Raw genomic sequence first — 24,345 nt, 5'->3', positions numbered from 1 at the left:
TGTTCACCATTCCGAAGGCCATAAAAAATACGGCATTGAAAAAGGCGGAGCAACTTTCGTGGTCTCCCCTTGTTAGTCGAGGTCTCAGGAGAAAATTCCTCAAAAATTTTACTGTGTGTTATATACCGCCCACCAAAATCCAGTCTCTTGTTTAACTTTGAAACAGAGCTTTCCGAATTTAGTACTGCATATAAGAACATTATTATTACGGGGGATCTCAATATTGATTTAACTAGAGAGTCCACTAGCAGTAATTATCTAAAAGGTTTTATTCATAGCAATAACATGTATATGGTTCCTTTTCAACCAACCCACCACACGTTTCATGGTGATACCTGGCTTGATCACTTCATCGTAGATGACGAGGATAAAGTTATCTGCGCATCACAATGTCCTGTTTCATTTCTCTCGTCCCATGACTTAATTCATATCACCTATAAGTTTAAATTCTCTAGAGTTAGCCTTTCCCCATTTATTTATCGTGATTTAAAAAATGTTAATCTTGATGATTTTATAAATGACCTAGCTGAAAAAGATTGGTGTACTGTATTCACCTCGAACAATATTGATGAGAAAGTTAAAATATTTAAAGAAAATATTCTCAACTGTATATCCAAACACACTACATTACGGACAATCACCCCACGTCGCCATGCTGCTCCATGGTTAACTAAAGAGCTGAAACAGCAAATGAAAGAAAGAGACAGGATTCATCGAGCCTATGTTAGGTCTAGAAACATTGAAGTGTATGCTAGGTATAAAGTTCTTAGAAATGCAGTCAATCATCTTGTAAAGGCCGCAAAGCGCTCTTATTACGCTACAAAACTTGAAGGCCTTCCAAAGCCACATTTAATTTGGCGTGAACTAAGGCACATTGGTCTACTTCGACAAAAAGATAACTCTATTATTCCGAACATCACGTTGAACCAATTTAATGATTACTTCACGCTGCCTTCACCCTCTCATTTAACATTCACTGATTGTCTCCAGTCTATTGATCCTTCAGTACCATTTGATGATGGCAATTTTTACTTTCGTCACGTTACTCCAGGAGATATACAAAGGTTCTTGCTCGAATCGAAATCAAAAGCGACTGGAAGTGACAATATTTCGCCATCATACATTAGAATGTCAATGCCAGTAATTCTGCCTGCCCTAACTGAGATTATGAACTTTTCCTTATCAATGGCCATATTCCCGACTGAATGGAAATATAGCTTGGTTCGTCCCATAAAAAAGATCAAAAATCCTTCAGATGTATCTCATTATCGACCTATTTCTATTTTATGCTATCTTTCAAAATGTTTAGAAAAAATAGTTCACAATCAATTAAGTGAACACCTTGAAAATCGGAACCTATTTGACCCTTATCAGTCTGGTTTTCGTAAGTGTTTCAGTACCCAAACTGCACTGCTTAAAGTAACTGATGATATTAGACTAGCAATTGAAAACAAAATGGTCACTATTATTGTTTTGTTTGACTTCAGCAAGGCCTTCGATCGTGTCGATCATACTAAGCTTCTTTTAAAACTTAAGTCACTGAAATTATCTTGTAGCGTGCTGAACTGGTTTCTGTCTTACCTTCATGGTAGGAAACAAGCAGTCAAGGGACATGACGGGAAATAGTCAGAATGGAATTCTGTCACACTTGGAGTTCCCCAGGGTTCGGTACTTGGGCCACTTCTTTCTCAATTTACATTCTAGATTTGCCTCAGCAACTGAAATATTGTAGATATATGCTTTATGCAGACGACTTACAGATTTACTACCACTGTAAACCCCAAGAAATTGCAGAGGCCGTAAGCAAAGTGAATTCTGACGTGCTAAAACTGCATTCTTGGGCTGCATCAAATAATTTCATTTTAAATGGTGCCAAAACTAAAGCCCTAATTATGGGAGGCACACGTATGCTTCAGCGTATTGATTTGGACCAAATACCAAAAATAAAGGTTGATAATCATGAAATTATTTATTCCCAGAATGCTCGTAATCTTGGTGTCACTATTAGTAATAATATTTCCTGGAAAGATAACGTATCCCAAATTTCAAACAGAATAAATTCCACACTATATCAGTTGAAAATATATAAACATTTACTTCCTATGGACACCAGAAAGAAACTTATTTCCACGTTGATATTTCCTCATCTAGATTATTGCTGCTTAGTTTATTATGACCTTACTGAGGAACTAAACCTTAAGCTCCAACGGCTAATGCATTCATGTGCCAGATTTATTTATGGTAAACGGAAGTTTGAACACATCAGTCCCCACCTTCGGGAACTTGGATGGCTACCAGTTACTCTTAGGAGAAAATATTTCCTGGGATTGTTCATTTTTAAATTAATACGTAATCATATGCCAGCTTATCTGTATGATATGTTTCCCATAAGACAGACTACTGAATCCTCATTAAAAATTAGACGACAAGTTTATTTTTACTTTCCACCACACAAAAGTTATGTATATGGAAAATCTTTTGTTGTAAGTGCAATAAAATTATGGCATTCTCTGCCAACGAACTTAACCCAAGTGAAATCATTAGAATCTTTTAAATATAAATACTGGAAATATCTTTATAAAACTTTGTCTTTGTAAAAGTCTTTCCCACCTTTGTATATTCTTGAACACTATTAATTAATATCATATGTAATGTAAATGTGCACATCTATAATATTATTATTTGTATTCACTAGTGCCGACTGATATATTATAATGTAAATGTATTGTTTTTCTAAGGTGGCTTTGCCACAGAAAATAAATAAATATATTATTATTATTATTAATACTTACTAAAATGTTTAAATGTTATGCAAAAATTAAAATTTAGTTGATTTAAACTTCCCTTGCATAGCTCTAGAGGGGGGATTGAAGATAGGTATGTCTTTTGATTCCAATGACAAATTTGGTGATAAGATTGGTGATAAGAAAACAAAGGATTTCCTTGTCATGTACTTTTATGGATAGTGTACAATTGGTTATACTAATTACAGTATTATTGGGCACACATTTCATGTACAGTTAACTCTCTTTTTTATGAAGCAGGATAGCATGAAGTTTTGATACTCCAAAGTGAGTCAGTTGGTCCAGATGAAACGTCTATGCTAAATGAACGGAGCATTCGAAAATACAGTCTCGAAAATAAGAAGATCAAACAAAATATAACTACATTTCTTTGCATATAGTCTGTTATTAAGATTACGTCAGGGACTCAACGAGAGCTTTCTTTACCCCTCAGAAAATATTTCTTATCGTTCTAATGCCATTGTACTCCTACAGCTCCATACACTCCAGCAAACTGTCTACACAAGCAAATGCCTGGCTGTGACTCATGATTCTCTACTCCCTTTGTCTCTGCTTCCACTTCCCCTACAGCATTCACTTCCACTACTCCCTCTCTGTTTGACCTAGACTATTGATAATCCACGCACCAATAATCGGGAGTTAACTGCATTGTGATAAGCTACCATTATTAATCCTTTCCTGTAAGCCTAGCTCAACCATGACACAAACTGGAACAGAATCCTGCGTTTATTGAATAAAACCCAATGGGCAATAATGTGCTATTTTCATGAGTTTGAGAAACAAATACAACATACCCAATACATATATAGCTCCCAACGACATAACTTTTTTTTACTTTTGAAGTTGCCCTCTGGAGATTAAGTCATTAAGTAAGAGATGTGACAGACAATAGGGTAGTTTCCTTCATCAAAGAAAACGAAAGGCATTGATTGCGATTCGTTACCCACCATTAGTGTATTCATAATACACAAATTATTTGGTTTTTGAAATACCGGTTTAGACGAATGGCAAGGGTCAAATTTTATCCTCATTTGAAAAAGGCCAGATTGGCGCCCATGCGATGCCACTCCACGTGACGTCACAGGGACCTAGTTTCTACACGAGAGGATAGGAGTTATGCATCGTCTGAGGTTACCAATGCAAGCATGAGGCACAGAGCTCAGGGAAACATGTCTTAATAATCACCTATTAAAACTGGCTAATGTCGGAAAGTTTTCTTCGTTTGATAAGGTATTAATAAACCTTTTTTAAGCCAAGCGCTACCGTTCAGCAAGGTACTCAGCTATCCGCTAGCATCCTGCGACGTATCAGAGCTAAGCCTCGCCTCAAGGTCATCTCACCGGGCGGGAGGGGGAACCAGAAATACGACGTACGGAGATATTTCCCGACATTCATACTTAAGCGTCGCGTTTTCGCGCGCTTGAAAATTTTCACTTTTCATTTAATCGCGAAAAATAGATGTTGTCATTTAAAAATCTAAAAGCGCAAAATACGTACTCCAGGAGTAATAATCTTTCGATTAAGGCAATAAAAAAATAATAGGAAACCACCCTATTGAGGACTCATAACAACAAGCTTATGTACCATTATTCCATTTCAATTTTCTCTCCCAGATAATCTTACCCCTTGTAGCTGAAATAGGTAAAACTAGACCATACAAAGTAGGGTAAATGAGCCAATGCACTGGAGCCATGCACATCCCAAAGGGGAACAGATATACAGTAGACTTTCGTAATTACGAAGTTCATGGTACCAAAAAATTGGAGGTTCGAAATAACGAAGTTCGTAAAAACGTTTATATTAGGAATCATCGAAAGAAATGAAACATAGTTCGTCAAAATTTCTTGTCACTTCAATCTCCCGCATGTATAATCTTCAGAGTCCAGTGTATAATATACTAGATTAAATTATGTGCAAGTCCTCGATATACAAACAAAATGCGTGCCGGGACCTAGCTTATAAACCTATACAAGGCATCGAGGAGAGTGGTTATCCCGCAGAATGCAACACTGCATTACAATCGTATGTTATCTCACTATTGTGACAAACTGATCTAGCTTGCAACGTAGCCGGAGCTGAAAAAAATTGCGTTCTGCAGGAAGAGTCAATGGGCAAAATGCGGAACAGTTCCTGGCTTCACACCGGATTAAATGATACTTTGTTCAGATTATGCCCAAAGTGCGAGTTCCTCCACCCTATGCCATGTTGCATCAGCAAACCCCAAAGGCACCAAATTTGAAATTTCAGACACGTTTGAATTTTTCGAATGTCTGTGTCTCTGAAAGTTTGTAAACCCAATGTGCGTAGGAAGAGAATGTGCGTGTACGTCCAGTTTACGAGCGTTAATGAGTGGATCACCATTACTCCACAGGAATGAAGCTTATTATATGATGTTGCGTGCATATTGAAGGATCTCCTACTGAAGAAAGAACCAAAATTGAAACTCTTGGGCACAGTACAAGAAAAGAACTTAAATGTAGATCAACGATGATAACGCAGCTCTTATATATCCACTTAAATGCCGTTGCTTTCCGGGAACTTTGTAATAAAATTCATTTTGTTACCGCCGTGACCGGGAGTGAGGTTCGTAATGTCGTAATAACGTTTTCTCTTACTAGATTGGATAGGCCTTTCGTCGGGACCAAAGAAGTGATTCGTAATAAAAAGAACTTCGTAATTACGTTGTTCGTATTAATGAGAGTCTACTGTAAATATGTAGGAATAACAGAGCTGCATAAATCCAAATAACCTTGAGGCATTGATTCATTCATTTAGCTCCTAATGATGTCCACAGGAAAACTGATTACAGAGAAATTTCCACAATTTATTGAAAAACTCTAAAAATACCCTTAGTTTTCCAGGTTCTCAAGCTATCCAATAGAACCTAATCAGCAAAACCAGCAATCCATACCTGATGTTAGACTAGCAGAATGTAGCATCAGCCATCTCAGCGTAACATTGCATTCTCGAACAAGGCCAATGACTTTAGTTTGGTGATCTAACAAACTGTCCTCTGTTAGTGCCCCTTCTTTCAAAACTTTCTGGGTTTGAGGAATTAATTTCTGAAATAAGAAGAACATATTTCATACAAGATCCAAGGGATAGCATTTGATGCTCTTTTGAATGATTGTTATTCAGTTGGCTTTGGAATAACAATATACCACCATGCGGGATATTTTAATTCCATTTTAAAGCCAATTTGAAGTACTCCACATTTGATAAAGCAAATTGAATAAAATATGGTAACTTCAATGAAATTTCACACTGTGCTGCAATGAGAGAATATGTGCACTGAAATTTTGCATAGAAAAAAATTCCTGAGCCCATAAAAAACAAGTCATTCAAAGACTTGGGGGCATTTTATTCACATGCACTGCTGGTTACTGGCACCAGCTCTAATTTTAAGTGATAAAACCACTGATTGAAGATCTTAAAAAATTCAATTTTAAAAAATTTGATGAGCCATAAGTATTGAACGATGCTCAGATATGTTATAGTCAAGAATTAAAGTGGAAGATAATTAGTATAAAATAGACATATCCATAATCTCTTAAAATCTAGAAGCTCGAACTAATAACCCATTTTGATTCAAATTTGAAAACAGAGTCTTTAAGTTGGTTGCTAAGCATCAATTAAGTGCCTTCATGAATTTATGGTTTAACAAATATACATGCATCTAATTTAAACAATGGTACGTACTTTCACAATGCTTCCATGTTTCAAAGAACACTCATGTATATTTGAAGCTTGAACAGTGTTCGACAAGGCTTGCTTGGCAGCCTTATAAGGATCCCATGCTTCCACTAAATTGACTGTGATTCCCATGTAGATACTTATCACCTGGATTATTTATTAAGAAATAATGAAACATTGGTTACACAACCTAAATTGAAATACAACACAGATTATGACAGTCCTCAACTGCTCATATGGCATATTACAAAAAGGCTAAACTACATGGTAAGAGCACACACATATGGTTTACATAGTAAAACCTAAAAAAAAATTATATAAACCAAGGATGAAATTTATAATGAAAAAATCATTTGGCATAGTTGGGATTCGAACCAATATCCAACCTGAGATTAGGTTTGGACTGATAGATAAAATTGTTCGGTAAATATAAAATAGATAAGATTGTTCGGTTAAACCCAGTTTGAGATACACCTTAGAAGATGGCTCAGCGGTGTGACTGGCAGCATGCCTGAATGACAATTGGGAGATCTGGGTTTGAACACCAGCATTACTATTTACCAGCAATAACAACACTATAAAGAATTATGCAATGAAAAATAATGCAAAATTTTAATGAATTTGTTGGTATTTTATTGGAAAGCACTGGTAGTTGTAAATGAATTAAATGCAATAACTCTTCATATTTTAAAAGTTTTAGTAGTACCGTATTTTAACTTCACACACATAAGGATTGTTAACAAATACAGATCAATAAACAATCTTGGTAACCAACCAACAGAGACAAAACACAACTGAAAATTACAAATGTCAACACCCCCCCGTAATTGAAGATGTGCTGAAACAGCTCTTTAGCATTTCCATCAAATGAATTACAAATTTTTTTTTTTTTTAATTATTTTTAAACCATGCCTAAACCTCTCATACATTTTTCATGTTTTATACGATTTAAGCCCTTGGTAAGTATGTCAGCTGTCATTTCCTCAGTGGAGAGAAAATCTACGTTTATATTACCGTTTTCTACTTGTTCTCTAACAAAATGGTATTTCACATCTACATGCTTCATTCTATCATGGAAAACAGGATTTTCTGCTAACTTGAGAGCGCTCTGATTGTCCTCAAAAATAGTAATAATTTCTTGTTCCTGAAATAATTCGGAAATAAGATGTTTTAGATGAATAGCCTCTCTAGTAGCCTCGGAAAGAGCAATATATTCTGCCTCACAAGACGATTGGGCAACACATTTTTGTTTTCTACTACTCCAGGAGACTGGTCCACCTGCACAAGTGAAAACATATCCAGAGTATGAATGCCTATCATTTAGATCATTTGCAAAATCTGCATCAGAAAAACCAAAAATAGGCTTCCCAGTGCATTTGTATGTGAGTCCCATTTCCATAGTACCTTTTAGATAACGAAGTACCCGCTTGGCCATCTTCCAGTGTATATTTGTATGCTTCTTATTAAACTGGGAGAGATAGCAAGTAAGTGAAGTCTTCATAATGTCGTCTGACGCATCCGGTATATCGTCTCACATTAAGCCGTTGTGTGGGCGTGAAGGATATCCAACTTGGAAATTTAAGCTGAAGGCGTATTTAATAGATCAAAACTTGTGGCATGCTGTTGATGGATACCCAAATGATGATCATACTGATGCTGCTTCAAAGTCCAGGAAGGATGAGCGTGCCCTAGCTAAGATTTGTTTGTGCGTGGACGATTCCGCTATCATACATGTAAGAAGATGCAAAACAGCTGCTGAAGCATGGAAAGTTCTTGCCGATGCATATGAAGATAAGGGTTTTGCCCGGAGACTTAACCTTCAAAAGACTTTGTACCGGTTATCCCTCGGAGATTATACGTCCATTGAAGAGTACCTAACTGCCGTAATGGATACCGCTCAGAAGCTTGCTGATATTGGGAAGGAGATTCCTGATGAGGATTTAGTTGCTATTTTGCTTGGAGGTCTTCCTTCACATTACGACCCCCTAGTAATGGCACTCGAGAATTCAGGAGTTGAAGTAACGGTGAACATGGTGAAAACTAAACTCTTAAATGAAATGTCCAAAAATGATGGTGCAACTGAGACTGCATTTGCATCCAATGCGTCTCGAACTATTCCGAAGAAAAAGAAGTTCCCGAAACGCAACAACTCTCAAGATGGTATCGTCTGCTATGGATGCAACCAACCCGGCCATAAAAAACCAGACTGTCCAAACAAGACCAAGAAAACGGCACAGACATCGAGTTCAACCCACAAGCAGCTACACAAGAAACAATACACTTTATTCTCGGATTTAGGTGTTGGTGGTTGTGCTCAAAGCAATAAAAATGATTGGTTTGTGGATTCCGGGGCAACTGCCCATATGACTCCTCATAAAGATATTCTGTTCAATGTTAAAAGTAACTCTGGTTTGGAGATTGTGTGTGCTGATAAACGTAAGTTGCAGAGTGACAGTATAGGTGATGTCATGATTCACAAAAGTAATAACAACAACAGTATTAGTAGTATTTCTGAAGTTGTTCATGTGCCTAATCTTGCTACAAATCTTATATCTGTGTCAAAATGTGTTTCAAAAGGTTTTATTGTAGTATTTACGAAAGAAGGTGCTAAATTTTTTCATGATAATGATTGTAGTATTTCAGGGAATGTTTTAATGACTGCTCTTCCCAGTAACGGGTTATATAAGATAGAGTCACAGGTATCAGAAAAGTCCCTGGCTGCTACAACTAACCCTTCTCAGCAAACTCTTTGGCATTGGAGGTTGGGACATCTCTGCCGCTATGGTATGAATCTACTGAGAAATGGATTAGCTGATGGAGTTGATTACGCCCCTGAGGAAAATAGAACTGTATGTACTGCATGTCTAGAAGGGAAACAGAGTCGAGAACCTTTTCTTAAAATCAAAAGTAAAAGGGCGACTAAATGCCTAGAGTTGATTCATTCTGACCTCTGTGGACCATTCAGTGTAAAATCATTAGAAGGAAATAAGTATTTACTTGTATTTATAGACGATTACTCTAGAATGATATTTACCTATTTCATTAAAACAAAAGATCAAGTTAGAGTAAAGTTTCAAGAGTTTAAAAACCTCATGGAAAAGCAAACTGGCCAGAAAATTAAAATTTTACGATCAGATAATGGTTCTGAGTATGTTAATAGGGAATTCTCAGATTATCTTAAGTCAGAAGGAATTATTCACCAGACTTCCATACCCCGTACTCCTCAGCAAAATGGTGTTGCTGAAAGGGGAAACAGAAGCATTGTGGAGAAGGCTCGTTCCATGTTGCATAGTGCCAGACTACCTAAGTCATTTTGGGAAGAAGCTGTGAGAACTGCTACGTATCTCAAGAATAAATCACCTCATAGATCCGTTACAGGAATGACTCCAGAAGAAAAATGGACAGGTGAGCGTCCCAACTTGACACACTTAAGAGTATTTGGCTGCCGAGCTTTTGTACATATTCCAAAGGAGGAACGCAAGAAGTGGGATAGCAAAAGCAAGGAACATATATTTGTAGGATATAGTGAGAATAAGAAAGCTTACAAATTTAGGGATCTTTCTAATTATATGAAGGTAGTCCATGCTAGAGATGTTGTGTTTTTAGAAAATAATTTTTCCGGTGAGAGCAGTACTGATGCTCAAATTCCTTTGGATTCTTACAATGAAAATGCAGATTCAACAAAAGATGAAGCTGCGGCTGCTGTTAAAATTCTTTTGGATTCTCCTTGTGAAAATGCAGACTCAACAGAAGATAAAGCTGGGACTAATGTTCAAGAAACTGCTAAGAGTCCTAGATATCCTCAAAGGGTACGTAACAAGAAACAATTTCCTGATCATGTTGTTTTACAAGCAAAAAATTTCTTTGACAAAGAACCTACCACATTTGAAGAGGCTATGCAAAGTGAAGACAAAGAGCATTGGATGAAAGCAATGATGGAGGAATTAGAGTGTCTTAGAAAAAATGAAACTTGGAAGCTAGTGCGAGTTGCAAATAAAAGTGTAATACCATGTAAATGGGTTTACAAATTGAAAAGAGACAATGGTGGTAAGATCATCAAGTACAAAGCTCGTTTAGTTGCTAAAGGTTTTGCTCAAACTCATGGTATAGACTTTGAAGAAACTTTTTCTCCGGTAGTCAGAGGTTCAACTATCCGTTTGCTGTTGGCTATGGCAGCAGAACTGAATCTTGATGTTGAACATCTGGATGTCGAAACTGCTTTTTTAAATGCCACTTTAGATGAAACCATCTATATGACACAACCAGAAGGTTTCATAGCTGTAGGTGAAGAGAAGAAGGTTTGTCTATTACAGAAGTCTATTTATGGACTCAAGCAGGCTAGTCGTGCTTGGAACAAAACAGTTCACAAGTTATTGTATGAGATAGGGTATATTAAATCAAAACATGAACCCTGTGTCTACTTTAAACATATTGGAACTAAAATAGTTATTATTACATTATATGTTGATGATTTCTTTATATTCTCCAATGATGAGAAAGAAAAGAAGAAATTGAAGGAAGAATTGAAGAAGAGATTTGTCATTAAGGATCTTGGCAAGATCAAACATGCCCTGGGAATGACTTTTACAAGAGATGAGAAGAGGGGAGTATTCAAGATAGACCAGAAACAATACATTAAAGATGCTTTAAAGAGTTTTGGCATGGAAGATTGTAAGATTGTTTCGACCCCAGTTGACGTTAGTCAAATGAAAGAGAAGGGTAAGGATATCATAGATGTCCCGTACCAGTCATTAATTGGAACTCTCATGTATCTCTCCGTCAACACGCGGCCAGATATTTCCTTCATTACTAGCTATCTCTCCCAGTTTAATAAGAAGCATACAGATATACACTGGAAGATGGCCAAGCGGGTACTTCGTTATCTAAAAGGTACTATGGAAATGGGACTCACATACAAATGCACTGGGAAGCCTATTTTTGGTTTTTCTGATGCAGATTTTGCAAATGATCTAAATGATAGGCATTCATACTCTGGATATGTTTTCACTTGTGCAGGTGGACCAGTCTCCTGGAGTAGTAGAAAACAAAAATGTGTTGCCCAATCGTCTTGTGAGGCAGAATATATTGCTCTTTCCGAGGCTACTAGAGAGGCTATTCATCTAAAACATCTTATTTCCGAATTATTTCAGGAACAAGAAATTATTACTATTTTTGAGGACAATCAGAGCGCTCTCAAGTTAGCAGAAAATCCTGTTTTCCATGATAGAATGAAGCATGTAGATGTGAAATACCATTTTGTTAGAGAACAAGTAGAAAACGGTAATATAAACGTAGATTTTCTCTCCACTGAGGAAATGACAGCTGACATACTTACCAAGGGCTTAAATCGTATAAAACATGAAAAATGTATGAGAGGTTTAGGCATGGTTTAAAAATAATTAAAAAAAAAAAAATTTGTAATTCATTTGATGGAAATGCTAAAGAGCTGTTTCAGCACATCTTCAATTACGGGGGGGTGTTGACATTTGTAATTTTCAGTTGTGTTTTGTCTCTGTTGGTTGGTTACCAAGATTGTTTATTGATCTGTATTTGTTAACAATCCTTATTGTATTGTATTGTATTGTTTCTTGTGTAGCTGCTTGTGGGTTGAACTCGATGTCTGTGCCGTTTTCTTGGTCTTGTTTGGACAGTCTGGTTTTTTATGGCCGGGTTGGTTGCATCCATAGCAGACGATACCATCTTGAGAGTTGTTGCGTTTCGGGAACTTCTTTTTCTTCGGAATAGTTCGAGACGCATTGGATGCAAATGCAGTCTCAGTTGCACCATCATTTTTGGACATTTCATTTAAGAGTTTAGTTTTCACCATGTTCACCGTTACTTCAACTCCTGAATTCTCGAGTGCCATTACTAGGGGGTCGTAATGTGAAGGAAGACCTCCAAGCAAAATAGCAACTAAATCCTCATCAGGAATCTCCTTCCCAATATCAGCAAGCTTCTGAGCGGTATCCATTACGGCAGTTAGGTACTCTTCAATGGACGTATAATCTCCGAGGGATAACCGGTACAAAGTCTTTTGAAGGTTAAGTCTCCGGGCAAAACCCTTATCTTCATATGCATCGGCAAGAACTTTCCATGCTTCAGCAGCTGTTTTGCATCTTCTTACATGTATGATAGCGGAATCGTCCACGCACAAACAAATCTTAGCTAGGGCACGCTCATCCTTCCTGGACTTTGAAGCAGCATCAGTATGATCATCATTTGGGTATCCATCAACAGCATGCCACAAGTTTTGATCTATTAAATACGCCTTCAGCTTAAATTTCCAAGTTGGATATCCTTCACGCCCACACAACGGCTTAATGTGAGACGATATACCGGATGCGTCAGACGACATTATGAAGACTTCACTTACTTCTTATAATTTACCAGTGCTGGGCCCATAACCTCTGTTGGTATTTTATTGGAAAGCACTGGTAGTTGTAAATGAATTAAATGCAATAACTCTTCATATTTTAAAAGTTTTAGTAGTACCGTATTTTAACTTCACACACATAAGGATTGTTAACAAATACAGATCAATAAACAATCTTGGTAACCAACCAACAGAGACAAAACACAACTGAAAATTACAAATGTCAACAGAATTAACCTCTTAACTGGGGAGAGCGACTATAGTCGCAAGCGGACTCCGCTCCCCATGTGGGGAGCGCGACTATAGTCGCGCGTGCCGTCGCGTCGCAATGTTATGCGGAGAAGGCGTGAATATTCATTCTTTATGCATCATTGCATGTTTTTTGCTTTGTCAGAGGTTCTATACCAATATATTTGAAGTAAATTGCCATTTTTGTGCAATAGCTTTGCTATAAATTTTTTTTCGAAAACGGCATCTCCGAAAATCGGTGGATTTGCTCCCCACCAGGTGAAAGATAAGGAAATTTCTGCCCCCAACCAAGGGGTTAAAGATGATTATCCTCCTTCATATTTTATTCAAAGCTGATATGTGTTGCATGTAGGGCAATGGGGTATAGGGTGTAAATGTTACAGTGTAATGAGCATAGCTGATATGATTTGTATTCATTAAAAAGGAAAAATTGTTTGATACTTGAATGAGAGGAACCATATAGTTTAAGGATAATAAACATTCACTTAAATTTTTTTCAGTTTAATCCAATGCAGGATAAATTCAAATCTAAATGAAAAACAATGAACTCACCCAATTATCTGGAAAGAACTTGTCAACAATTTCTCTCATTTTCGCTGTCTGTGAGTGAAGTGTTTCCGGAGAAAAATATAGGCAAACATAGAGCATGGCTGCCTGGGATGAAAGAGCAACACTTCGATGTTCAGGCAATGGGTATGCAGACACTTGACTGTAAACATCATCAGAACGAAGTCTACCAAGCACCATTTCCACAAAAGTTTCATTCACTGGAATCCGCCTATAAAAAAAATGCATAAGTCTGAGTCACCTTTGACACAAACAAAAATTTCATCCCAAAAATAAATAATAATTTATGCAAATTATAATAATTATGTAGTAGGTAATCACAAAAATACATACTTAAAGTAATCTTCGGGATAATTAGCAGGCCTTTTGGACCCTGCCACCCATCCAGTTGAGCGCAATAATTTACATACATCATCAGCATTACTATCTGAACTGGACCTTCTAGTACTGTAACGCAAGTGAGAGACAACTAAACGCTCTCTAACAGCACCATTTCCAAAAACATGGCCATCAACGACTAGTAGCATTACTCCATATAAGTAGAGAGCTTCACACTATAATAAAACAAAACATCATGATAATTTAAATTCAAATAAAAAGGTAACTAACACTTACGGCTGAATGTACAGTCACTATAATTTTGGGCCACTGATGTCTAACGAGGCTTATTTCATCATTCCCACAAAATTTGGAATCAAAGAGCAATTTAGGCACCTGCTTTCCCATGGGTGCCCAACTCCTCTCCATGTTGATGGAGCATTATTATCCCTCATGAAAGTAACTATGTACTCCATTCCTTCCCAACACATTATTTTATCCATTCATAATTTGTTGAAAGAGACTGACACACAATTTTTTTAACTATGCCATTGCAATGCACATCAAAATTAACACAATGGTATGCAAAAAATGAAACGAGTTCAAATTAAGATTTCAACTTCTAGTTATCACTATTCTAATCATTTTCCATCTTCCTTCATATAGTATTGAGAATAGAAAGATGGGGTTTGATAAAAGTCTCTTTTGCTGTACGTATAATACAGGATATTCTCACTATTGTACCTTCGGCTCCAATGTCCATCTAAGAAACCAGCATATGATGTCCTACGCTTTTCAAAAATTAATAACAGGAAGGAGGAGGAGTGGAAGGTACGATTGTGGACTGCTGGCTCATTCATCTAAGCCCTTTCCAGTATTATTATCGTTGACTCAAATGAGTAACTTAGTATCAAGGAAGAGTAGCAAAATCATCCATCTTCAACTGAGCTCAGAGTGTTACTTATCAGCATTAACAAAAAAAAATTAATGCAGCTTTCGGGAGAAATATGTTAAAATAGTTTCCCTGAGTTTGTAATACTTGTATCCTATTCAAGAAGTTATGAGGATCAGAAGAAATAAGCCAATGAGGGGAGGGCCCAAACAGAAATCAAGAATTTTGTGTATTTAGTGAAAATTTTTTTGTTGGACATATCTACCATACTGCGAACTAGAATGCTGCAAAAACCTACATCAGAAACATATTTCTTCCTTTCAACTGTTATAAGCATGTAAAACAGAGGTATCCCAACATCCCTTTTTAATGCAAGAGCCAAGCATAATAGATCTCATGGAGGGAGTGAGAAAGGGACGTGTTTTGGCGATTTGCACTATGAAAACTCTCTCTAATGAAGAGTTAGTTCCAGCGAGTACATATACGCTTGAGAGGCTTCTGCAAATAAAAGGTGTCTTCAAACAATAGGAGACTTTAAATTGAGGTTGCACGGCACAAATTGTAACCTTTGACTTATAATTGGCATTTTTATGCATATTGGGGGCTTAAGAGCTTTCTTCGGGCATGGGGAGGAAGGAATTTTGAAAAATGAGAGACAATTAACACAATCATGGAGGAAACATCCTTCCCAAACTAAAAATCCGATGAGCAGGATTCTTCATAGCCCACTACCACTAAATAACCACTTAATATATAGATGATTCATTCTACATTAATACGATGGAGTTACTTCATTTAAATAGTTCAACAAGTTACACAAAACGACAAATTACTTAAGGATAAGAAGGGAAAAGATAGAAATGAAAGACTCCAAGGTGCCGAGATTACATAATATCAACATGCAGTTACTAGCAAAGTTGGGAATATCCAATATGCCTATTCAGCCCATTAAATTATAAGACTGCGGAATAGAATCAAGAAGATGAAAACTTTAAAACGAGGCACTAACCAAGAGCTGTTTCCCATCCTCCGAAAGGAGAACATTCTCTAGATTCTGTTGAATGTATACGCCTTCCTCTAGGTCATTTATGAAGTGGTTCAAATCGGAGACATATTTGTGAATACTTTCAAATGCGAGGTAAAATCTGGTCAAAATCTCTATATAATTTTCTCTGAACTCCTCATCTAGGTCTTGTAGTTGCTGGAAAAATTAAGTCACTTTTAGCAGCTGAAAAATATGCTTGACAGCAACAGTGTTTCACCAAGATACTCACAGCATTTCCGTCAATTTTTCGATCGAATTCATCGGAATTCTTGAAATAGCTGAAGTCACATATAATATCTCCGTATTTCTGCTGATCTTGTTTAGTTTCCAACCTCAAGGGAGAGAACGCAATTATAATGACCACCCATGCATTACTGAAATATTTCACTCAGCCTTGATATCTTACTTGAAAACAGGAGGAATGTAGTCCTTTAATCTTAGTAGTTCAGCAATAATTGCATTACCCCTAGATACAATATTCAGAATATTTTGTCCGCAAGGATTATTCTCGGCCAGAAATTCTGCCATCGTTCTACTCGTGTGACACGCAGAGGTTGGCTTTTAAATGATAGCACACAACAACATAAGTCTTCATGAAATAGCTGCAGCTTTAACTACGACCTTATTAAATGACTGTAGCCATAATAATGATGGACAGCTCCCATGACCAGATCAATCCATAACAATCCATAATGAAAACAATCCGCCCTTCCTCCCCCAAGCCCAAGCTCTCCGTCCTCTCCGTCGTCATTCGTACGAAGTACCAACATTATCTTTAATGTTAATGAAAAACTTTATATTTTAATAACCCGAAGAAACTAACGATTTTTTTAAAAATTTACCTTAAGTATTAACAGCAATAATTAAATCTTTATTTATCGAAAAAACAACAAGTTTTTCTTTTATTTGACATTTATCAAATTTTTATTGTTGGCTAACCTACATAATGCATTCGATGAATATGAATCGCTTACTCTGAGAATCGATTTATGAATTTTCGATATATGAAGTTCACGGGAAAACGTCAATGGGATAATTTTACGTAAACAGTAAACATAACAAAGCATGTACCAATTGGGTTTCGCCTATAGCATGTATTGCCGTAATGAAGGCTTCTTAGGTGTTGTTTGACAGTAATAAACGGAGCTGGTGTATCATCTCGGGTCAAACGAGGCACATGAAGAATCTGCCTTATCCTGAGTACTATCTTTATCCATCCATGCGGCTTTTGACATGGATTTGGTGGATTTACCTCGTGAGTACTGTAGAGAACCAATCTTAATTGGTCAAAACTTATGGAATCCAAACGAAGCTGGAAGTGGATGCTCCGTGTTGGATATACATTTCCCGCGTTTGATTAAGGTTAGTTATGAGTTATATTGGTAAGGTATTGGTAAGGGCACTCTGTTTGTGGAAGTTAGTGCAATAGAGCCTCAAATCAGGATGTGAATCATTTTGAGCAGGGTAATTTTCGGTTCGTCATTGACCACTGGTTTGTTCCAAGAAAGGCTTATAGATTTATTTGGCAGAAAATTCCATATAAAGGGTTTTAATGCCATACATTTTGTTTTAGCCACCTGGGAATATATAGATGAACTCACATCTAGGCACTACAATGCATACTCTTAAGATATAAGACCTCCAGTCAGATTAGCTAATTCCATTTTGCCATCTCTTTAGATATCCTGTCAGCTGGAGTGAATTTGATGGTTCTATTATGGTGTTGTCTCAGAAATGTTTTAGTAATTTCGTCTTGTTGTTATACAGTCGATCCTCAGCTGTATGAACTTCAGTTGTGTGATGAAAGTGGGTTTGCCCTTCAATTGTACTACTTTCCCAGTTGTACGATGATAAAAGCTTAACCAATGTAATTTATCATCATTTTAATCAGTCATATTTGTACCATGCCACTAATTTGCTTTCAGATACATCACATGTCCCATAGAATGGGCTTGCATTGAGCTGTCTCAAGTCTCAAATCAAACTAATGGTCTTCAACCAAGAATTATTTTAAGCAGCCTTTTTTTTTAGCACAACACTCTGTCCTTCGGATGGGACGTTAAGCTGTGGTCCCCTTGATTGCTTTCATTAAAAGCAGGCTAATGCCGATGCCAGGTTTCTCTCCATCCTTCCTTACCCTTCCCTCATGGCACAAATGATCTAAGCTGTTGGTCGCCTCCTACAAATACCATACCATCAGAAGAGGAAATAGCTAAATTTTATTTTGATATGGATGGAAGAGCATACATTTGAAACAAGTACCTAGGGTGTGCTTATGGAGTTACACTTGTGAGGGCCGGAAATTAAGTCGGAGACTTTTATGGCCACACTCCTCAGGAGGGGTGTGGAGATGAAGGAAAAAGGGAAAGGAAGAGTTGCTTAGAGACATTCTGTTCTCAATACATCAATCAGCTATAGTAGTTTCCGGCAAGTTTAGTTCAGCCTAAGCCACCATAATCAAATGCTTATCACAGGAGATCAGGTGGTTGGTGTCATCAGCATGCATAAAAAAATTCCCTTCCCATTTGATGTTGATTTGGCATTTGATGATGATGGGGCATACTTGCAGGGGCGGATCCAGGATTTTTTTCTGGGAGGGGCACAAGCAAGGCCGCATCCAGGATTTTGTTCTGGGTGGGGCACAACGATCCCTCGTAATACAAAACGAACGCAATCATAATGGGACCGTATTAAAAATCTTGCATATGTTTGAGGGTCTGGGGGGGGGCACGTGCCCCCGTGCCCCCCCCCCCCCCCTGGATCCGCCTATGCATACTTGTCATGCACTTGGAAACTCAAGCCCTTAATCGTGGCAGCGGCATAACTATGAGGGGGATGAGGGGAAAGCCCCCCCAAAGCCTCAGAGAAATAAAAGAATATTTAAAAACTATTGTCTGATTTAGACATATATATAATAACTGCATCTGCTTAATTTAAATTTTTAGTGTCATCTTGATGAAATATTAATATTTTTATATGTAATTCCATGCATGTCATTTTTCAAAAATTTTCCCAGACCCCCATTGCCTGAGGGATGGGGGGTCACTATTACTATTATTATCCCCCCCCCCCCCCCTCGAAGCATATTCCTAGTTACGCCACTGCATCATGACACAAACTCATGTTGAACTGGGATCGTTTTAAGTTTCTACAAGTACAAGCATAACATAGCAGCTGAAATGTGCTAAATTAATGTAGACAAATGAAAGTCCATGTCAGCAGAGTTTTGCGGAGAGGTGTACATGAACTACTGTTTAATGAGTTCTAAATTCAATGAGATAAGTGCCATTGATTATAAATTAAATCTCTGTTATATATTTGTTCTCCAATGCAGGTAGCTGGTATATCATTTAAAAACTTTTATACAGCTGAGATACAAATTTGGCTAAAATATGCTCTAAAAATAAAGTCTGATACACAGAGCAGAGCTGAAACAGAGTTGGTATGGATTACTGCAGTGCCAAAGATGATTCTTATGCCTCACCCCCATTATGAGATTGGAGCAAGCGACCATTTCACTCTAGTAAGTCTCTCTCTTAATATCAGGTATCGTGTGAAGTGAAGGAAAGAAATGGTTGCAACATAAAATTAATTATAATATCAAATTAAAGGTTTTCCTTTTGCAAACATAAGCCTTTGGTACATAGAAGGAAGTCTGTATATCCTGTGGAAGCCTGCTTTGGGGCAATGTTGATGTGTAGAATTTTTATTTGTGCTATTTTCAGGAAAGATGTACCCCTTATTAGGTCTTCTAATGGCCAGTGCATTTTTATCTCATTCAACCTGAACATTCTCATTTTTTTATTTTCTAATTTTCTTAATACTTTCGCAAAGGTAGTAATAAATATAATTTTACTCATGTATAGGAAGTTAGGTTATTTTAATTTGCACATACATGAAGAATTATATTCTACCTTTGTGGTGGCATGACTCAGCAGGCATTCAACACTCAGCTTGCCATCGAAACTCAGTCGTATATTTACATATTTCGTTATCCATTCAATTTTATTCTGAAGCTTAGGGGCTTATTCATATCGACTTTTATTTTGAGATTTGGCAAAATTGTTAATGAATTTATTAGTTTTTGATTAAAGATATGTTATTTGATTTTTTCACACCCTCCTGGTTTACTTATTTTTGCATTAAACATATCTATATCTTATAATCATAATGCTGGGTGCAGTGGCGTAGCCAGTAATTAAGGTTTGGGGTTGAAGTAGCTCCAAAACCAGGGGTAAAAATTTTTGAAAAACAGGCCACTAAGTAGAGGGTTTTAAACTAATTTTAACACTTTTCTCACTCACTCAAAAAAAGCTTAATTTGTCAAAGAAATCTTTTGTAAACTCATGGTTTTTCAATATTTTTTTCTTTTATGAAGAAAAAATAATTGTTTTCTTTATATTTCGGTGGGTTCCGGACCCCCCCCCCCCCTGGCTATGCCACTGGCAGGGTGGGCAATGTGATAGCGAAGTGGGTACAGCTGTAGACTGAATGTCCCTGGATTCAAATCCAGGGTGAAGCTGTGGGATAAAAAACCTTGAAGTACGAGAGTGTACAGGGAAGGAACTGGCCCCACTTCTCTGTATGTGTGAAATCCACATGCCCATGGGGTGAGCTGTACCTTCACCGATCCAAACCATAGTACGTCTTTAATCTCAGAGTGAGCTTGCAGTACCACACTAATTCATTTAGATATCAATCTTGGACAAAAATGTGCGATTGTCGGCTTTCAAAATGGCTTGGTTGTTCACATTCTCAGGCTTTATGTGTGCATTATTAACTCTCAAATTAATTTATGGCATTATTCACCTTTGTTTTACATGCTCTCATTGTTAGTTTTTCAATTCTTGATTATCTCACAATGGACTCAAAGATTATGTATTATCATGGTCTGTAGTACCATAATCTACATCTAGATTATGGTGCAATAGACCACAATAGGCCAGCATAAGTATTTATGGTCAGTTATTTTCTCCTTATCATCAGCTATTTTGAATGAAAGGAATGCATAGTATATATAATATTTTTTCATGGTTTTTCTGTAGGGTAAAAAAGAAATTGTCAGGCCTGCGATAATATTAACCAAACTTTGTTTCATTAACACATTCACCGTGGAGCATGTCAACCCAGTCAACACAGGATTCGTAATGAGGTCTTATATGTACTCATACATAGGATTCCTTTAAGACCTCACACTTCGAAAAATCCTCAGAGGAAAAATCATTCGCCTTGACCAGGATTCGAACCCGGATCCCTCGATTTCCGGCCGAGTGCTTTAGCCAGTTAAGCTACCGAGGCGTCATTCTCCCCTGTGGAAATTTGTGGACTATACCGGACAAGGTGCATTGCGGGTGACTCCGTAAAAAGTTATCACCGTGGCTAGTCCCGGTATACTTCAATTACCTCACACTTCATGAGGTCTTGAGATTGGAGTCCTTAGATATGTAAGGACCCCATTCTCAAGATTAGGCCTATTGTTTAACACTTTCACCATAAAATTGAAACAGAGCATTACACATGGCAGAATCTGTGTATAATTGAATGTATGGTGAATAGGAGAGGAAGGCTTTCGTTCCGCCAGTACATAAAATTGAAGCTCGTATTTCATTTGTTTACTTCAAATAATTTCGAATCCTCTGATTAAATTTTGTGAGAAGTTTTCAGTACTTGTAAAACAAGGCAACAGCGGTGGAAATGAATTCATTCTCATTCATAACGGAACCATATTTTATCCTTCGTCCAGTATAAGTTATGCTTGCCGAAAAAACTTCGTTTCATTTGATCCGGGACGCGATGACGTATGTTGATTCCACATCTCAGAGCAGTGCAGCCCCATTGTACGGTCAATGTCTTTTTTTACTTATGATAATCCCCGACACTAATGACAAAAACAGTGCCAAATTGACACAAATAGCTTTATTGCAAACTTCATGAACATTTGTACTTATCTTGAAATGTAGTCAACACGCTCATTTTTTAAGCCTGGCGATATTGAAATACGGAGCACGTCAATTGACGTGGTGCCAATTTTTGTAAAAAATAATTAAAACTTTTTACAAATAATGTATAAACATGTATAAGGAACTGTACTAAACACAAATTAAGCAAAACAAAAAAATATTTATCGCCCGTGTCTCGCGACTTCCATGAAAATCGGGCCTGCATTGAATGTGTTAACCTGTAGTTTCATAAACCCGTTGTTTCTTTCCCATTGTCACAATAGTGAGTCATCTGATTGCCTTCCATCTCCCATTGAGTGTACCATTTTCAGTGTAAATAATGCTTCATCCTCTCATCTCGTTAGCATTAATTTTAAAGCATACATTTGTGCTGCTGTTCTATGATAGTAAGCAGTAATTGATTTATATCTCCAACAGCTACTTCCATCACCTTATTATGTGACTGTCATGAGAATAGTGTTAAAACAGCCATCCTTCCAGTGGAAAAAGTTTTTTGTACATCAGATGTCAATAATTGAAGATCTCCCTGATAATATTTTAGCTAATGGGCAGTTTGTGGATCCTAAGGTATGTTTTTTACATTTTTAATGATAAATGGCTGAATTGAGTGATTTGATGAAGAGATAAAGTGAGCAGAATTTATATTTCCCATAGTTATTTAAACAAGTTCAGTCAGCTATAAGTTTCTGATGTATTAAACGAAATATGAAGGCTTAATTATTACTAGCTACTCAATTTGTTAAGTGGAACATTGATGTTTGTTCAGTTATTCAATGTAAGTCTTTACTGTGAGTTCTTTTTGCAAATTATTCAATCAATCAGTGCAAGGGAGTACCCAGGATCAAAACTGGGGAGAAGCGGGGGGGAACCATGTTAAAGTTGGGATCGTTAAAGTTGTAAATGGAAAAGGTGAAGATACCAACATTTTATGAAAATTTTAACTGCATTTCATTATTAGTTTTAAAATTATTTGCTTGAAAAAAAAAAGATTTTTATTATAGTTATATGTCTTATGCTATTATTATTTTTCATGGTTTTAAAGATAACTTTTTCAAAACTTTCGTTTCAATCCAGTCCTGATTTTCCTTTTAAAGAAATTTGTGATTTTTGCTTCGAGGGGGGGCAGCTGCCTCTTCGTGCCCCTCACTGGGTACGCCCATGAATCAGTGCCTTACAATGAGTATTAAAGGATGTGAATTTTCCATGCAACAATTGTCTCTTTGTTTGTATGAATTTTATCTTTTTTACCACAGTCAACACAATTAGATTTTAGAATATTTTATGCATCCACTCAGTTGTTAATGATTGAAAGAATTAATCAGTTGATTTTAACTTTTGTGGTTCGTGTTTATTGTAAATTAGTTCTTGGGTGGTTCTGCTTTCTTGTGGGTGTGCTATCTCAGCTTCCCCTCCGACACTGGAATGTGGACCATCTCTCTGTCATTAGACTCTTTGACGTTCAACGCTCCACAGTCGCCAAACAAGGCATATCATAGAAATTGCCTGCGTGTAGGTCATATCAAGGGATAGACTATAGAACACATGTAATCTGAAAGGGGGTAGTGTTAAGGAAAAATGCCTTCATTAACAGGGCCATTGGACAAAATTTGAGCAACACATGGCTTCTAGGTTTAAAAGCTCCATTCTAAGCCTTCACCCATCCACCAAAATCCACATAAATAACTGAGAACTTTCCACGTCATCAAGTTATGTTTATCAATGAGGTTGAATTCATGATTTAAAACATTTCCATACATCTTGTACAATCATCTGTAGCTAAGGGATTTATATTCGCATTACATATATGCTCACAAATAATATCAAGGGATATTGTGAAGTCATTTTTTTACTTTTTTAAATGTATGTACCAATGGCGAAAGATAAGATTGGCTGGGACTCTTTGGGTTTTAGAGCAAAAGAGCTGGATACCATCTTTTCATTTCTGTTTCTAGTACAGAGGTTTCTTTTGCTCCGAATTGTTTTGGTTCATCTCCCTGTCATCGTTATAGGAATGACCCAGATCAGTATTCATTCAATAAAGCTAGAAATGGAATCCCTGTGTTTAAAACATTCTAAGACTTCATCGAAAACCACTATTGCATGGAACTAAAAGAAAATATATTCCTTCTCCAGAGTAAGAGGCATAAGGAACGAATAGTGTCATTGGTACGTCAGACCAAGAGATGTGTTAACCACACAAAGTATGAAAATGTACCTGCTGGTGAGAGCAGCAAAACGAAGATCATAGTATCGTATGAATTAAGTTCATTTCCTCATGTAGACTGATGACTTTATGTGTGTACATATTTTGAAAACATTCCTCTTCGTAAGAATGAGAAAAATAAAAAAAACATGCATGTCTGTTCACCAATTACTTCCTACATTTTTTTGCTGCTTATACTATCCTTGGGATATTAATTGCTATGGGGAAAATATGCAGTCAA

General features: G+C 37.0%; 2 protein-coding genes across 5 annotated transcripts in view; one reads left to right on the top strand and one right to left on the bottom strand.

Moving 5' to 3' along the window:
• The window catches only part of LOC124153799 (WASH complex subunit 5), a 43,090-nt gene extending 26,452 nt beyond the window's left edge, over positions 1 to 16,638 (bottom strand). Inside the window, exons 1-7 of the mRNA XM_046527164.1 lie at positions 16,348 to 16,638; positions 16,171 to 16,273; positions 15,906 to 16,097; positions 14,020 to 14,240; positions 13,672 to 13,897; positions 6,504 to 6,644; positions 5,716 to 5,866 (exon numbers count right to left, since the gene is read on the bottom strand). Coding sequence (XP_046383120.1) covers positions 5,716 to 5,866; positions 6,504 to 6,644; positions 13,672 to 13,897; positions 14,020 to 14,240; positions 15,906 to 16,097; positions 16,171 to 16,273; positions 16,348 to 16,469 — 1,156 coding nt within the window. The 5' untranslated portion in view covers positions 16,470 to 16,638. The remainder of the gene's footprint in view (positions 1 to 5,715; positions 5,867 to 6,503; positions 6,645 to 13,671; positions 13,898 to 14,019; positions 14,241 to 15,905; positions 16,098 to 16,170; positions 16,274 to 16,347) is intronic.
• A 336-nt stretch (positions 16,639 to 16,974) lies between these two features.
• LOC124153796 (DDB1- and CUL4-associated factor 10) overlaps positions 16,975 to 24,345 on the top strand; it is an 83,414-nt gene continuing 76,043 nt past the window's right edge. The window contains exons 1-3 of one of the 4 annotated variants that reach the window (XM_046527159.1): positions 16,975 to 17,196; positions 19,276 to 19,464; positions 22,319 to 22,468. In XM_046527159.1, coding sequence (XP_046383115.1) covers positions 22,446 to 22,468 — 23 coding nt within the window. In that variant the 5' untranslated portion in view covers positions 16,975 to 17,196; positions 19,276 to 19,464; positions 22,319 to 22,445. Of the gene's footprint in view, positions 17,304 to 19,275; positions 19,465 to 22,318; positions 22,469 to 24,345 lie in introns of all 4 variants that reach the window. The other 3 variants (XM_046527157.1, XM_046527161.1, XM_046527160.1) reach the window with 3 other exon arrangements.

The sequence above is a fragment of the Ischnura elegans genome, chromosome 2 (assembly GCF_921293095.1).
Source record: "Ischnura elegans chromosome 2, ioIscEleg1.1, whole genome shotgun sequence".
Classification (NCBI taxonomy): Eukaryota; Metazoa; Arthropoda; class Insecta; order Odonata; family Coenagrionidae; genus Ischnura; species Ischnura elegans.
The sequence above is the reverse complement of the archived record's forward strand: the minus strand, read 5'-3'. Positions and strand labels throughout refer to the sequence as shown.